The following is a 17,954-nucleotide window of genomic DNA, read 5'->3' on the forward strand; positions in this document are numbered from 1 at the left end:
TTTATTATTATTATTATTATTATTGTTATTTATTATTATTATTTATTATACATGTTCTCAATCCTTCTTTCAGGAGCTCAGTCATGAAGTGGAGTCAACAAGCAGTGACATTGAACTGAAAAGGTATTATACAGTTTCTTGTATCTCTTGTTTTTTATTTTGTGCATGGCTTGTTTTGCAGCTTCTCATTGTAAGTGGCCCAGCAGAATATCCAACTATATGTGTATATACACAGTACACCACATCTGTTGACTGGAATCTGTAATGTTGACTTGTCTGTACTGCTGTGTCACAGCCAAGTCCTCCTGTCCCAGCACTAGAATGCATACCTGTAATTAGTTAGGGAAATGCCACATATCAAAATACTGACACATACCTGTGGTAAAATTGTTCATCTATCAATACCAGAAAAACATTATGAGAAAGTGGGCTCACTCTTCGCAGTCTATAGCCATTTACAAGTTAACTTTAATTGTTGTTCTGTCCTAAAAAAATTTATAACCAGTAATCTTCTTCCCTAATACATACGATGTTGCATTATTTAAGTATATACGTAAGTCCTGATATGCACATTCATAATAATTGCATGGTGCTCAGTTTCTGTTCAGCTGGGCACGCTGTTGTCAGGACATGAATGAATGCAGTATTCACAAAGTAAATGTTCAGCCACTCTTGAAGTATTATCATTAAGAGTATTCTTTCTCTTCCATTGATCTTCACATGAAAACATCAAATCCACAAGTTCTCACCTCCTGTGAAAACCACCTGAGTTTGGATGATTACTGAGATGTACAATATGACAGATATGCACAAATGTTAGTGATGTGTATATAATTACTCACTCAAATATTCTAGATTAAGCACACATATTTGACATCTCAAATTAATATCCTTCAAAATGATTGTGATTGTTTGTAACCAAATTTATTGTTTGTGAGGCAAAAGCTATTGACACATTAGGTAAGACACATGTCCTAAACTCACCACCCCTTTAATCATAACTCCAACTCTCTACAGTTACATACATGCTTATAGAGGGAGCACAACATCAGTAAGAGCTGCAGGCAGCTTCCTGCTGTTTCACCTACATCCTAGCAGTAAGCAGTTTTTCAACTTTTCAAGAAAAAAATCTAAAATTAGATTGTATGATCCTCTGGGTGCCAAACACACAATGGGGATGGATACTGGTGAGCAATCCACTATGCAATAGCAGATGGTAAAATGAGGTTCATGATTCTTATTGTGTAGTTATAATAGAGGGAAACATTCCACATGGGAAAAATATATATAAAAAACAAATATGGTGTAACTTACCAAACAAGAAAGCACTGGTAGATAGACACAATAAAAAACACACAAACACACACAAATTTCAAGCTTTCGCAACCCAAGGTTGCTTCATCAGGAAAGAGGGAAATAGAGGGAAAGACGAAAGGATGTGGGTTTTAAGGGAGAGGGTAAAGAGTCATTCCAATTCCAGGAGCGGAAAGACTTACCTTAGGGGGAGATAAAGGACAGGTATACAATCGCACACACACAAACACACATATCCATCTGCACATATACAGACACAAGCAGACATATGTAAATGCAAAGAGGTTGGGAACATCATGTCCAACAATTCTTGAAGCAGCATGGTGTTGAAGACTTTGGCGAAGAATCTTGAGAGGCATGTGTTAAGGGGAAGCAACATCGCAGCAGTTTTCAGTAATGGCAACAGCGTGCCACACAACCTGGAGGAGTGATTCATGCTGATCTGTGTGGACCTATGGAGTGTAAATCGCTGGGAGGAGCAGAATATTTTCTTTGCTTCACTTGTGACTTTTCAAGAATATCCATGATATATTTTCTCAAGCAGAAGTCAGAGACTGCAGAGAAGGTTGCAGAAATGGTGAGCATTGTGAAAAATTTTTGTGGTCAACTACCAAAAGCATTTCAATGTGATGGTGGACGGGAATTTGATAATACTGAAGTTAAAGATTTGATCAAATTGAATGGCATACAACTCGTCATCACAAATACTTATACTCCAGAGCAGAATGGATGTGCTGAGCGCACTAACAGAACAGTTATGGAACTAGCTCGAACTATGCTGCTAGCTCAGGGCCCGCCCAGGTTTTTGTGGGCAGAAGCAGAAAACACAGCTGTTTATGTGTTAAACAGAACTGGTACAGGTCGTGTGGATGGCAAAACACCTTATGAGATATTCACTGAAAAGACGATACAGCTAAATAAACTTCATATTTTTGGGGTGAAGTGTTTTGTTCATATTCCAAAGGAAAAGTGAAAGAAATGGGATCCAAAAGGAAAGCCAGGCATTATTCTGATGGCATTGATGGCTTTAGAGTGTGGATTGAATCAGAAAAACGGATTATTTGTAGTAACGATGTTGTTTTTGAACCTGAGAAAACTGGTAGGACAATGGTGTTACTCCCAAGTGAAACAGGTAATGAAGAATTGAAGAATTATGAAGATGCAAGTGTGTTTAAGGAACCTACAAAAGAAAGTTCTAGTGAAAGAGAAGAGATAAATATGGATCAACTGAAGAAACCAGAGCGCCTTATTGAAATTATGCTGGCTGAAATACATGAGCCAAAGAATTATACAGGGGCTATTAATTCTGTAGACCATGAACAATGGACAAGAGCAATGGAGGAAGAAATGACTTTGTTGAAAGAAAATGCTGTTTGGACTTTGGAACCTCTGCCACCAGACCGTAAGCCCATTACAAACTGTTGGGTTTATAGAATTAAGCATAAGGCTGATGATAAAATTGATTGCTATAAAGCAAGACTAGTGGTTTGTGGATTTTGTCAACAAAAAGGTATTGACTATAATGAAACGTTCAGTCCTGTTGCTAGATACGATTCAATTAGAGCAATTTCGAGTGTTTCTGCTCGTGAGCTACTTCAGTTGGCACAATTCGATGCAAAATCTTCTTTTTTGTCTGGCTTAAAAGAAGAGATATATATGAAGTAGCCAGAGGGATTTAGAGATGGAACTGATTGGGTATGCAAGTTTATAAAAGTTTATATGGACTAAAACAATCTCCAAAGTGCTGGAACCAATGGTTCAAGGACTTCCTAATCAATCTTGTGCTTGTAGAAAGTCAGGCAGATCCGTGTTTGCTCTATCGAGAAAACTGCAATGACAAGTTGATGGTAGTTCTGTATGGTGATGATGGATTAATATCTGTAAGTAAGAAGAAGGATATTGAAGTTTTCCTAAAGGAAATTCAAGATGAGTTTAAAATTACTGTTGAGTCAGTAGGATATTTCTTAAATATTAGTATTGTATGTCATGATAATGGATCAATGAAGATTAATCAAGAAATTTATGCTAAAGATATTCTTCGATGGTTTAACATGACACAGGCAAATCCTGTGTCAACTCAAATTGAGCAGTATCTACAGTCGTATGAGTTAACCAGCAATAAACCAACTAATGCTCTATATCGAGAAGCAGTGAGGTATGTGTCAAAATTTTTAGAGAATCCTCGTGAAAATGACTGGTCTGTGGTAAAAAGAATCCTTAAGTATATAAAAGGTTCAGTGTCATTGGCTATAAAATATGATGCAAACAGAAGACTGCAGATATATACTGATGCTGATTATGCCAGTGATCCAGTAACCCGACGCTCATTTAGTAGAGTGGTTGCAAGATTTTGTGGAGGAGCAGTTACCTGGGCTAGTAGGCGGCAACATTACATATCACTGTCAACAACAGAGTCAGAGTATGTGGCTGCCAGTGAAGGGGCAAGAGAAGGAATATGGCTATCTAAGCTCTATGAAGAAATTTCACCACCGGAGAGTGTTCCTGTTGTTCTTGTTGATAATGCAAGTTCTATTAAACTGGCCAAAAATCCTGAACTTCACAAGAGGTCAAAGCATATTGATGTCTGCATGCACTACATCCATGAGAAGATTCAAGAAGGCCAGCTAGCCATTGAACATGTACCAGGCAATCAGCAAGCTGCAGATATTCTCACCAAACTATTGCCACATGTCCGGCTTAAATATTTAAGATCATTGATTGGAATGTGTTAAGTACTGCATTTAGCAAGATAAACATTTAGGGGAAGTGTTGAAGTCAAATGTTTATATTAAGCTCTCTGCTGTGTATTATATCAATGTTTTTGGTTGGCGTCATAAAATAAAAAATACATGTGTCTTCTTATAGCAACTACACGGTGTGTATGCTTTATGTTGTGCCCTTTAGTTCTTTCTTGAAGTTTCTGCAACAGGAAGTCTGTGCCTCAAGGAGCTCAGAGGCTCGGCAACTTTGTAACGCAGGATAGATGTTGATCTGTTTCAGATCTGATGACAAGAGTACAGTGTCAGTCCAGGCAAAAGTGATTGGGAGCATCCATTTGGCACATATTGTTGAATGTACGGCTCTGCAGCACATGACACATGTGTATTCCTGTGTTGACACAACAAGGAAGTCAGTTATTATTTCAGTGGACATGGGATCATCAAGGTTGATGGCTGTCTGGGTGCTCCGTGTCCTGTTGATATTTTTGAATTAGGTGGTTGAACACGCCCTTTGGGGTCTCCCAGTCATTCTCTGCCATACTACTTTGCTTTATTACTGGTAATGCATCACCTGGTTGGATAAATTATGTGTCGTGTTACGCCTGTTCAATGCTCATGTTCAGAAATGCCATTATACAGGTGAACAGCTGCTTGAATCCTGCACTTCACCACAGATTATGGACAGTGAGGGCAGTATTATGCTGTAGGGGACATTCAGCGTGTCTTCCATGTGAGTTGTGACAGTAGTAAAGTGGAATGTGATAAATGTGGATTACATGAAAATTATTGTTGCTCAGCTGCACCCCTTCATGATCAAAGTTTTGCTCAACAGTAACAGCATCTTTCAGCAGGATAACTAACTGTCAGTGTCACCAGGGCACAGGCACACTACACAGGTTGGATGAACGTGATAGTGAACCCAGGTTGATGTCTTATCCATCAGATTTGATTGATCTATACCCAGTGGAACACATCACGGATGCTATTGGGCACCATCTGTGTTCTCACAAACCACTGGCCCACAATTTAAGAGAATTGTGTGAGAAATGATTAGTCACGTAGTGCCACACACCTCAGGAAACCTGGCAGTGTCTTGTCAAATCCATGCCATGCAAAATCTTCACTATTGCCGACCAGTATGCTATCAAGCAGGTGGTTGTAATGATGGGCTCATCATTAAAAGTTAAATACACTGTGTAAGAAACCTCCCCTGCAGCCCACTACAAGGAATATACAAGGACAATATACATGGATTAATAATAAAATGGATTAATAATAAAAAACAAAAAAATTACCCAGGTGTGAGGACAACTCCCACACCGTGGGTTGCATATGATCTTGATTAAGTGCGACGGCTATTCAGAAAGTAAGGTCCGATCGATCGCAAAATGGAAACTACAGTGAAAATCTGATGAAGCTTCATATAGATGTGTTGAATAGTGTCTCTAGTATGACCATCAATCGCATCAACTCACTCTGTTCTATTCTGATCACACAGAGACTGCATAAAGAAGCCTGGAAAACGGTGTGCTCCGCCAGGTATGATTGCCTGTGAGAGATTTCGCCTGGTTTGATGCAGCCCACACAACATAACTGTATTGCATTTCCTTCTTCATGACAAACCTCGGCCACACACTGCAGGGGCAATGAGGTGATTCCTGCAGCGTTTCTGATGGAAAGTGTTTTGTGACCTGCCATACAGCCTGGACTTGGCTCTCTCAGAGTTTCTCCTCTGGTGGATATGAGGACAACATTTTGGCACTGACAACAAGCAGCAGAGCAACGTAGAGAATTGGTCGCAAGCACAGGTGGCTGCCTTGTGTGACGAGGTTATTGGAAAGTTGGATGCAACAAATGTCTTAGTCAGAGTGGCGACTGTGTAAAAAAGTAGTTGGGGGGTGTAGATAACTCTTGCAAATGACATGTTTTTGATTTTCGCCATGATTTTCATTTTGCGACCAATCGCACCTTACTTTTGAACAGTCTTCGTATAAAGACAGTTCATCTATTTTGGGAATTGCGGATCTTGACAATTGTTGCTGCTATTGACATTGGTACTGACAAGATATTGATCCCAGGGATTCCAAGACTTTCGAGAATGCTTTAATTTCAGATTTGAAGTCGAATAACAAGTGACAAAAGAAGTTATTTTTTCGTGTGATATAATTACAAACTCACAATTTTGTCCAGAATGAGATTTTCACTCTGCAGCAGAGTGTGTGCTGATATGAAACTTCCTGGCAGATTAAAACTGTGTGCCGCACCGAGACTCGAACTCGGGACCTTTGCCTTTCGTGGGCAAGTGCTCTACCAACTGAGCTACCCAAGCATGACTCACGCCCCGTCCTCACAGCTTTTCTTCTGCCAGTACCTCGTCTCCTACCTTCCAACTTGCAGAAGTAAAGCTGTGAGGACGGGGCGTGAGTCATGCTTGGGTAGCTCAGTTGGTAGAGCATTTGCCCGCGAAAGGCAAAGGTCCCACGTTCGAGTCTCGGTCTGGCACTCAGTTTTAATCTGCCAGGAAGTTTCGTAATTTTGTGGGTATTTTTTTCCTTTATGTGTACTGTAAAAACTTTCTTCTTGCCAAATCTTATGGTCTTACGTCTAGGGAAAGTACCCAATAGGTTTAACGAGTTTGCGAATGTCAAAATGTGTAATATAAATGGCTAATAATTTTTACAACCGGCCGCTGTGGCCGAGCGGTTCTAGACGCTTCCATCCAGAACCGTGCGACTGTTGCAATCGCAGGTTCGAATCCTGCCTCAGGCATGGATGTGTGTGGTGTCCTTAGGCTAGTTAGGTTTAAGTAGTTCTAAATTCTAGGGGACTGATGACCTCAGATGTTAAGTCCCATAGTGCTCAGAGCCATTTGAACCATTTTTACACCCCCCAAAGGACTGTAGACCTCAGTAATGTAACCAAACTTTCAACTCGATACTGCACCCGTTTCTGAAGAAAAGTGGTGTTAACAGACGGACGGACATACGTCTGATAATAAATGAAAAAAATTACAAGTTAACAATTTTCGAATTCCTTTCCTTTTATTGAAGTGTGGAACCTTGCTTCTTACCAAATTTCATGATTCTAGGTCAACGGGAAGTACCTATTCATGAGTGAATGGGAGAGTATCAAAACATGTTACTTAAATGGCAGTTACTTTGATTGCACTGTCTTAGATGCTAACCTTTATTAAGGTGCCAAGAGACCACAGACTGTAGTATGTGGTATAAATTTCATCATGGTACGTTTACCCGTTCCTGAGAGAAAGGGGTTTGGACAGTCGGGCAGACAGACAGACAGATAGTCAACAAAGTTATTCTATAAGAGATCCGTTTGTACCAATTGAGAAACAGAGTCCAAAAAATACATAGACAAGCAGATGGAAGAGGTTTGTGTAAGTATCTGAAATGAAAAGAGGTAACAGTAAGTATATAACCAGCGGGAAATGCTTCTTTTGGAGCGAAAAATAGGCGAATATTCTCCTCTTTAAAAGACTGATAAGAAGTGGGGAACCAGATCCCTCAGTGCCCATTCCTCCCACCTGACCAGAAATTTTGGGATGCATACATATTCACATTCTTTAAATACAGATCATTGTAAATCCTTTTACCCCGTATCTCTTTGTAGTTAACCTTTCATACTCAGCCTCTTCATCTCACTGCCACAGTCTGTGTAATGTCTCTCTCCCACTACTTTCTTTTTATCCCATTGATTTACAGTATATGCCACTGCCTAAGCTCTCTCACTTACACTATCTCCTTTTGTCTTTCTTTCACACTGCCACTGTCTGGCACCGTATCTAGGCAACGCAAAAATTCGGACGGGAGAGGGGAGGGGGAGGGGGGGCCTCCAACTTATTTTTTCCCTAGACCCACGTGTTTAAAATGTCGATCCAAAATGCCCCCTCCCATGTAGCTGCGTAGTAAAGTTCACCTATTGGGAGGGTCCAGGGCCTCCAAGGCTGTGTTTGGTCTACACTCGTCTATATCTTTCATTTCCAGTGTCTCTCTCTTTTGCTCCCACTGCTTCTATCTCTATCCATCCCTCTTTCTCTTCTACTCCCGCTGCCTCTCACTGGTCATCAATATCTTCTCTCTCTTTGGCTCCCAGTACTGTTGTCTTCATCCACCTCTCTTTCTCTCACACTAGCATTCTCTCCTTCGCCCTTTTTATACCATAACCACAGTCTTCTATCTTCCATCATTTATTAATTTTCCGTCTCTTTCGTACCGTCTGTGTCCTTCCATCTTAGCATAAAAAGTGTGAATGTGTTCGCATTCCCATATTGTTGGGAAAGTTTTCAAAGATGCTGGGGAAGCTGCTGATACCCAATTTTTAGTTAGAGTCTTTTAAATCGCTTATTTCATATTCTAGTAGGAGAATTTTTCTGCTGGTTCCCTTCTTTCCCCTGATACAGCAGGACATGTCACTCCCATGAAAAGAACTTTATGGGGCAGTAAAACTTCTGTAGTTTATTTACTTGAAATTGAAACAACCAGGACCAGTTACAACACTTGACGGCCAAATTGCCTCTGGAGAGGATGAAACGGCTCTATGACACACTCCCCAAGCGAATCAGTGCGTGCATCCACGCCAAAGAGGCTGCTACGTCATACTGCTGAGCCGACTCTTTTTGCAAAGTTCTTCATAAATTTGCCTCGAGTTTGTAATCACTGAGAGAACATCACATACTCTCTCAGCCCGTGAAGTTTCATTTCGTTTCATCCTCCCCTTCTATGTGTGTCACGTATTTCGCCAGACCCTGTATATCTAAGTAAAGACTCTATACTACTTTCATCAGTAATCGAGAAATTACACCGTGAAAAATAAAGTAATTTCCAGTAAGTGTATAATGGGAAGGAGTAGACGAGTAACAAGTGTTCCTATCACACCTTGCCCTATTCCAGTCTCTGATTGATAAACAGCTTTATTTTTGTTTTGTGGTGGAACTGCCATGTTTTTTTTTCCCTCCTGCAAGGTCCACTTGAACACTTATGAAAAGCGGAACACATTAGGTAAAATTTTGTCGATATTGTCGAACAATGTAGTTTGTACCACCTCAAATCGACGTTATTCAATCCTGCTGGTGCCTTAACAGCGAGAATGCGTACGGGAATCACATATATGTGTATATGGGAGCACTTACCAAGATCTTCAGTGCCGTTCTGAAAATCAGCTGAGGCAGTCCTATTTCACCTAACTCTTTTACTGTCAATACAGGAAAACTCTTCGGGTGCATTTCGTTTGAGCATGAGAGCTTCATAAGTGTTATTGCGGGCAAGAAAGAAATAATTGTTTAATTCCAAGAATTACTACGGTACTACATTATTTGTCAGAAGTTATTTATTTTACGTTTTCTTTCTACAAAGCATCGTCATTTCTTCCCTTATATTATGCCTGGCGCACAACAACGCGTACATTGCTGTGAACAATGGCGCCAGAGTGGTATTCCATTTCTGATACATTCTTACATATCATTGTTAGGGCATGCCGTATTGGTTTTCCCCGCGCAGACTGCTGGCAAAACGGCTTGACGTCATTAGATATACGGGAAGTGAGCATACTACATATGTATTGTTAATGCAAGCAAATTCCCAGATCTCTGTGTTGAAATAAATAGAATGCAGTTGCTTGTTAGCTATTCTTGTTGCTGGCCGTTTTGTGGTACTATCAGAAAAAGCAGAAATCATCGTGCTATTGCTGAATGCAAAAATGTTTGGTATAAAGTGTGGATGCCGTTTATTATCGATTTTTTAATGACAGATGATTCCATTGCAAATTCCTGTCACATTGTAAAAGAGCTGATCGTGTCAGTGTGCATAAGGCAAGGAACATTATGAACGTGACCTATTTTTATGAGCTTCTGGGGTTGCCTTTTAAAAGAAAGTTAAAGGCGGCGTTGTGCCATTACAAAATAAATCCAAATTGCCATGCAAATGCGTTTTACATTGTCGCAAGCACCAAAGAAAATAGGAGTCCTATGTTTCGGCTGGATGAATATTGGTGATAGCGTGTGATCATCAGATGATCTACTTATAAGACCAGTCAGAAACGTTATGGCTTGTCGTTTGTTGCCAGCATGGAAACAGCCTGTATATTTTGACATCGATAGCATCATGACTAATGTGTTACTCCTGAACGTAATAAAGCATTCGGAAGCAGCTGAAATCGAAACTACAGCGGTAATTAGTGATGGGAAGCAGTAACTTAGAGGTCTGGAAAGAGCTTGGAGTTCCCGCAACAGAAACTTACTATCGAAATCCTCTAGGTCTATCAAGTAGAGAGTGGTTTTTCTGGGATGTCCCACATGTGCTCAAACTTCTTAGAAACCATATTTTGGATGATGGGGTAACTCTGCCGAACATCATACTCTTGATGAAAGTCTGTTAGCAACATGGCATGTGCTTATTACTGTTTGGAGAACTTTTTTCCGAAATTCGTGGTCAGGGCGCATTTTACAACAACTCAAGTGAAGTGAAAAATAGAATGCGGCTTGTAATACTAAGTGGCAATACAGAGGATGGACCCTTGTCGGCAAATACATGCATTGTTGATATACTAGTGAGCTGCTGTCACAAGTTACTCCAACAGAAGAAACTGAACACGACTTCATAAAATTCATCAAAAGCGAGTTGTGTATTAACATAATTGGAAAACTAACAACTGATTTCGATTGCAGTAAATTCAGCCAACAAGAACGAGATCTGTTGCACTTCCCTAATCGTGAATCAGCATCCAGGTGGGACTGCGAATCCCAAGATGCACTGAAATATCTTGTAACGTGCACAGCATTTAAATACACGGCGATTGACAGTTCCTAGTGTTCAGTCTAAGAGGAACTTCTTCCGCATTCAGATTACATCACCTGTAATAATGTCCATATGTGAGCTCACTTCCCATTCAGCTGACTAGTTCAATAAAATAAAGGTTTTGGAAGTGATATTTTGCAGTTTCCATATGCGACAAATATCTAAGTGTGACAAAGTGATGCAAAAGTTGATTTCTATAATAATCTCAAAGTTTCCTGAAATGTGCCACAAAGTGATTCCTCTACGAAGGGACAAGAACCTTCATTAAAATAAGGCAACTGAACACAAAGGCTAAAACTGAAAAGATAAAATAACTTGCTACAATGAAAAGCCTGCAATAGTTGCACCGTCATCTTCATGAGTTACATTGAATATTTAGGAAAGGAGTTCTTAAACATCAAATCTTTGAAGATGGCTAGTATTATAACATACAAGTGTGTATTTTTATAGTTTTAGATTTAAGCAATACTTAATGATGTGCGTCAGCACTTAACTACACACAGTTCATTAGGCTATTGTTAAACGTTCATGGTATAACAGTATCCCGATAGCGTAATAAGCATTATTCAATAGCAGTGCGATCCTCTGGAATGGCCTACCTCACTGACTGTTTTGCCGTGCTTCTTTTTAAGTCATGGAACACATCAGATTTATTTAGGCGTAATCTAGCTGATAACTCTTGCTAAAATGTAACTGATTTTGAGCTTTAGCTGCTGTCATATCGTACTTACATAGTTTCACCTCGCATGTTGTGCTACCTGAGCACTTTGTCAATTATGCCTTACGAAGTGCAGGCTGCTCTGGCATACCTAATCGGTCCTCAGAATCTTACAGTTGACATGAACTGCTAGATGTCACTATAGGGTAGGTGCGGCTTACCTAAATGCATTGTAGAGATGGCCAGAAACCAAAGTACACCTTTACAGCAATCCAGAGACTCTGGCTGTCCATGTACACAATGTGATCAAAAGTATCTGGACACATGGTTGAAAATGACGTACAAGTTCGTGGCGCCCTCCATCGGTAATGCTGGAATTCAATATGGTGTTGGCCCACCCTTAGCCTTGATGACAGCTTCCACTCACGCAGGCATACGTTCAATCAGGTGCTGGAAAGTTTCTTGGGTAATGACACCACATTCTTCACGGAGTGCTGCACTGAGGAGAGGTATTGATGTCGGCGGTAAGGCCTGGAACGAAGTTGACGTTCCAAAACATCCCAAAGGTGTTCTGCAGGATTCAGGTCAGGAATCATTGCAGGCCACTACATTACAGGGATGTTATTGTCGTGTAACCACTCCCCCACAGGCCGTGCATTATGAACAGGTGCTCGATCGTGTTGAAAGATGCAATTGCCGTCCACGAATTGCTCGTCAAAAGTGTGAAGCAAGAAGGTGCTTAAAACATCAGTGTAGGCCTGTGCTGTGATAGTGCCACGCAAAGAAACAAGGGGTGCAAGCCCCGTCCATGAAAAACACAACCATACTATAACACCACCGCCTCCGAATTTTACTGTTGCACTACACACACTGGCAGATGACGTTCACCGGGCATTTGCCGTACCCACACCCTGCCACCGGATCGCCACATTGTATACCGTGATTCGTCACACCACACAACGTTTTTCCACTATTCAATCGTCCAATGTTTATGCTCCTTACACCAAGCGAGCCGTCGTTTGGCATTTACCGGCATGATGTGTGGTTTATGAGCAGCCGCGCGACCATGAAATCCAAGTTTTCTCACCTCCCGCGTAACTGCCATAGCACTTCCAGTGGATCCTGGTGCAGTATGGAATTACCGTGTGATGGTCTGGGTAGATGTCTGCCTATTACACATTAAGACCCTCTTCAACAGTCGGCGGTCTCTGTCAGTCAACAGACAAGGTCGGCCTGTATACTCTTTTGCTGTACGTCTCCCTTCACGTTTCCACTTCACTCTCACATTAGAAACAGTGGACCTAGGGTTATTTAGGTGTGTGGAAATCTCGTGTATATACGTATGTCACAAGTGACACCCAATCGCCTGACCACGTTCGAAGTCCGTGAGTTCCGCAGAGCGCCTTTTTCTGCTCTGTCACGATGTCTAATGACTACTGAGGTCGTGGATATGAGGTACCTGGCAATAGGTAGCAGAACAATGCACCTAATAAGAAAAACGTTTGTTTTGGACGGTTTCCGGACACTTTTGATCACATAGTGTACGTGTACTGCTCTAGAGAGAGAGTGGAGCAGCAACCGGTCTGTGAGACGTGTTACACTACACTACTAGGGTACTGCCCCACCACACAGTCCAAAGGCTTGGATGGCACTCCTACTACAGGCTTGCCCTGCCATTTGTCTAGTGATGCCACTTTTTCTATTTCTTCTTTATCTGACTGACCCTTTATTCTTTATCAGTTTCTGATTATGGGAAAGACAATAGAATACTTGAAGGCTTGTTGTTTTTTTATGGAAACTAACATTCAAATATATTTTAATGAAGTGGTACACTATTTTCTTCTGTACTTGACAACTGCCTTGGTTGGTCGAGTCAATTTGTGCAATATGGATGTTCAATAATATTTTGTACACAGTATCAGTATGGCAGCATAAGTATCCCTCTGTCCAGTGTCGTGGCCCCATGTCCCCTCAAACCACTTGGCACGCTGTTATGTGTAAAGAAATGTTATGGCACATGAATGTAATACCTGTATTGATTAAATGGATAGGCAAGCTATAAAATCGACGTGTACACTGATAATTTGTACTGTGGCGTAGTAACTAAATTCAATAAATCACTTACAGAGGAGCATTTTGAAAATGCAGGTACAGTTAATAATACTGCAGGAAGCACTATAGATCGTTACATAACCGATATACAGAATTTGTGTATAAACAAATTACTAATGAATGCTACTCTTTTCCAAGATATTCCACTCTGTGATTGATGACATTATATACAGTATTTGTGGTGTCTGGTTTAAGTCTGCCTCCCTGTTTTAAACATATGTTTTAAATGATATTAAATATTATAATAGACTTATCCATAATACGTCACCTTTGAGCCGCGTATACTACACAGAAATATTTCATTTGTCAGTACTTCAGCTGTTGACCTTACAGATGTATTCAAGATCAGTTGACGATTGTATTAAAAACACTTGATGCAATACAGCTTTTATAAATTCAACAACTCGCCTTGAAGATAGCTTTATGGTTAACGACGATATTTCTGTCCTGTAGACAAACCCAAAAAATGATGGAATATATTGTCTGTCAGGGAAACTTCAATAAATACAATTTTATTTACACAGGGTTGCCACAATTTCTGTTTGTTTACTAAGTTGTCATACTTCGCCGCTGGCTGGGCGCTGCTGAATACGTGCTCCACTTCCCTACTCCCTCATTCTTACTGCTTCTCCCCTTCCTACCACTCCCCTGAGCTTGCATCTGTGCTCCTAGTCTAGCAGCTGCCGATGAGAGGGGGGGGGGGGGGTTGGCGTGAGGAGTGGTTTGTTTGCATATGATCCTCAGCGCTTGTTAACACCGTGGCGGGAGACAGAAGTCACATGTGCCTGAGTTGTGTTTGAGTGATTGTGTGAATGTGTGTGCTCTCTCGTTATCTGACAAAGACTAAGGCCAAAAATTTAGTTATGAGAGTGTGATTGGCTTTTCTATGTGCCTGTCTGTGGCTCAGCGATCATCTATAGATGCTCTTTAGCCTCATTAGTACTGATTCTCATAATATTTGCGCAAGTTATCTGTTGCGTGTGTCACGTTTCATCAACATGGTGTATGTGACACATGAATGCTGGCCACACGAATGGACTTCCAGCCCATAGTTCCCCACTAATGTGCAGGCCCTGCCTGTCGGATCTAGTTTCATCGATCTGCCCACAGTACGGGGTCTGTCTGTGTGCGGTGTAATGCGGCGGATTTTCGTGGTTTATCTGTGGACTCAGGACTGTGATATTCCTTGGCAGGCTTGAGGCCACGGGCGACATTTCAGGAATTGTGACTGCCTCACTGCAAGTACGTTGTACAGTGCGGCATTTTATAGACATTTTATTTATTCTAGTACATTTTGGACTTCGAAAGTAATTTATACAGGCTGAGTCACTAACTATTGCCATCAAGAATAACTCTGAAAATATGAGAGGAGCTGAAAAGTTTGTGGGACAAAAGTTGCATGGGGCAATGGGGGCCATAATATGATGGTTTTTTGTTGCTAGGTGGGGTCACTTCAGAGATATGAAGGTCAACTTTTTTTTAAGTGGAATGCTATAGTTTGATACTTATTTTCTGATAGTGGCTATCGAGAGGAATCCAATGATGTGTAACAATAAGGTCTTTGAAGGTCAACGAAGGTAAAAAAGTTGGCGTGAACGTCCATTTAGAGAAGGTATTCGAAGTGATGACCATTGGTATCAATGCAGTGCTGCAATCTTCTTATCATGGAGTGAGTGGTATTCCTTATCACATCGGCACTTATCTAAGCACATGCTCTGAAAATTCTCTCTCGCAAATCTTCAGGTATAGTTGGAACGTCTTTATAAACAATGTCTTTTACGAATCCCCACAAGAAAAAAATCCAGAGACGTCAAGTCTGGCGAACGAGCTGGCCACGACAGATCACCTCTGCATCCAATCCAACGATTTGGGATTTGTCTCTGCAACTCATTTCTAGCCATCAGCGAAAAATATGCCGCGCACCCATCGTGTTGATGCCACATTCTGTTCCTTGTTCTTAAAGGTAATTCTTCCAATAACAGACCTAATGTCTGGAATGTACTTCCTACCATTAAGATGTCCTTCGATGAAATAAGGGCCTATAAAACTGTCCTCCAGAATCCCACACCATACATTCACCGACCACGGTTTTTGGTGTGCAACTTGCCATAGCCAATATGCATTTTCAGTTGCCTGATAATGCATGTTATGCAAATTAACATTTCCGTGGTTCGTTAATGTAACCTCATCAGTAAATAAAATCAAGTTAATAAATGTGTCATCCCTCTGAATCTGAAATTGAGTCCTTCGGCATAATTCAATGCAACGCATACAATCTTTACCAGTTAATTCTTGGCAGAGACTGATATGGTAAAGATGATATTTATGGTGATGCAAAACATGAACACTACTCTGGGGCATGCCAGATTCCCTTGCAATTTGACGCAAACTAACACAAGGATCTCTAATCACAGTGGCAAGAGCACCAATTTCCGTTTTCTCGTTAGTAGCTTTCCTTTGCCGGATATGTTTCCGATGCGTAAAAGATCCTGTTGTTTTCAAATTATCATACACATATTTAAATTTACGACGTGTCGGGTGAGTACGTTGAGGATATATTTAAGTTTATAAGTCTCTATCTCTTACTGAATTTCGTTGGCATTCTCCGTAAATGAGAAGAATATCGACTTGTTCTTCGAAGGAATACATCATTCACATTCGCTTATTCGACGATACTAGTCTTACCATTCCTAAGAGTGTTGCATTGCGAAACCGTCGAATGGTGTTTACATGTCAATGGCACGTTAGATGGATACACGGTATTCGGCGAATATTTACTATTTGCACAATATACAAGAGAGAATTGTCAGAGAATGTGCTTCGATAAGTGACGATGTGATAAGGAATACCACTCAATCCATGATAAGAAAATTGGAGTACTGCATTGATACCAATGGTCATCACTTCGAACATCTTCTGTAAATGGACGTTCATGCCACCTTTTTGACCTTCGTTGACCTTCAAAGACCTTACTGTTACACATCATTGGAGTCGTCTCGATAAATAAGTACCAAACTATAGCATCTCATTTTTTTTAAAAAAAGTTGACCTTCATATCTCTGAGGCGACCCCACCTATCAACAAAAAACCAACGTCATATTATGGCCCATTTGTCCCATGCAACATTTGTCCCACAAACATTTTAGCTACTATCATACTTTCGGAGTTATTCTAGGTAGCAATAGCTAGTGACTCACCCTGTATATTAGAAAGTATGGACAATGAGAAGAAGAAAATTGTGGCAGGCGCTCGCAGTTTGTACGCTATGTACTCACGTATTTCTTGAAAGAAAAGTCACACAGTACCTTTAAACTAATTGACCAAATACTGCGGGTAATGATCGAGAATAGCAAACGTAGTAGAATCAATATTTTATTGACGGTCACCTATAGTGTTGGTTTACACAACTCTTACTCACCTTACACATTTCTTTCAAGATGCCTACTTTTTTCTGAGGTTATTTCTGAAAGCAGTGAAGGTATTTTAAATCTGTCTTGCGACTCCAACAAAATGCGTATTTTTGTCACCAAATTCATTTCACTTTATTGGAATGTAAAACATGAGTGGTCTTAATGAAACATGTATACTATTTGGCTTGTTTTCCATCTAAAACCAGTTCATTACAAAAGACGTTGATGTTAGTACTTAAGATTTTTGCTCACACGATTAGAAATACAGAAGTTTACAGTTTTTTGTCAACTTAAGTCTTTACTTACTTACCCTTGAGATCTCAAAATCTGTCTGGGAAAAATGCTAAAACTTGTCTGGAAATCAGGGAAACATCAGGGAATTTCACTTGGGGAAACTTGTGGCAACCCTGTAATATTATGCAGAACAATTCCATGTGCAGGCTTTGATGCATTTCCTGCACTTTAGATAGCAAAGCCTCGTGTTTCGTATGAATAATGGTAAGAGATCCAGTTACATAACTGTTATCGGATAATGTAATGTTATTGAATAATGTATCTAGGAAATGTGAAAAATATTAGATGCCAATGAAATTAAAATGAGAAAATTTGTTAAAATTCTTCATTAACAAAAGGAATCTTTAAATAATAGTGATATCCCATTGCTTATTGAAAAAATAATGTTTTTCATAAAAGAAATTTCCGTGTATTAGAGTAGCAGATGGTAAGTATGAAGCCTTCAACAGTATTTTTACATCCCATACCCAGCAAGCAAGGAGATACCACTACATCACCGTTGAACAAACGATCAAATATTGGGCAGAGACACATTTTTCTGTCACTAGTCCATTTAGAATTATAAGTTTCCTTGCTCAACTTCTCAGGTACAGCTCTTGTGTAGGCTTCCAGCTTTACGAAACCTGTCATGATTGGA

The 17,954-nt window shown here is 40.3% G+C and overlaps 1 protein-coding gene across 1 annotated transcript in view; it reads left to right on the plus strand.

Moving 5' to 3' along the window:
* The window catches only part of LOC126210361 (zinc finger protein 501-like), a 131,487-nt gene that overhangs the window by 91,931 nt on the left and 21,602 nt on the right, over positions 1 to 17,954 (plus strand). The window contains exon 5 of the mRNA XM_049939576.1: positions 74 to 123. Coding sequence (XP_049795533.1) covers positions 74 to 123 — 50 coding nt within the window. The remainder of the gene's footprint in view (positions 1 to 73; positions 124 to 17,954) is intronic.

Source organism: Schistocerca nitens, chromosome 10, assembly GCF_023898315.1.
Source record: "Schistocerca nitens isolate TAMUIC-IGC-003100 chromosome 10, iqSchNite1.1, whole genome shotgun sequence".
NCBI lineage: Eukaryota > Metazoa > Arthropoda > Insecta > Orthoptera > Acrididae > Schistocerca > Schistocerca nitens.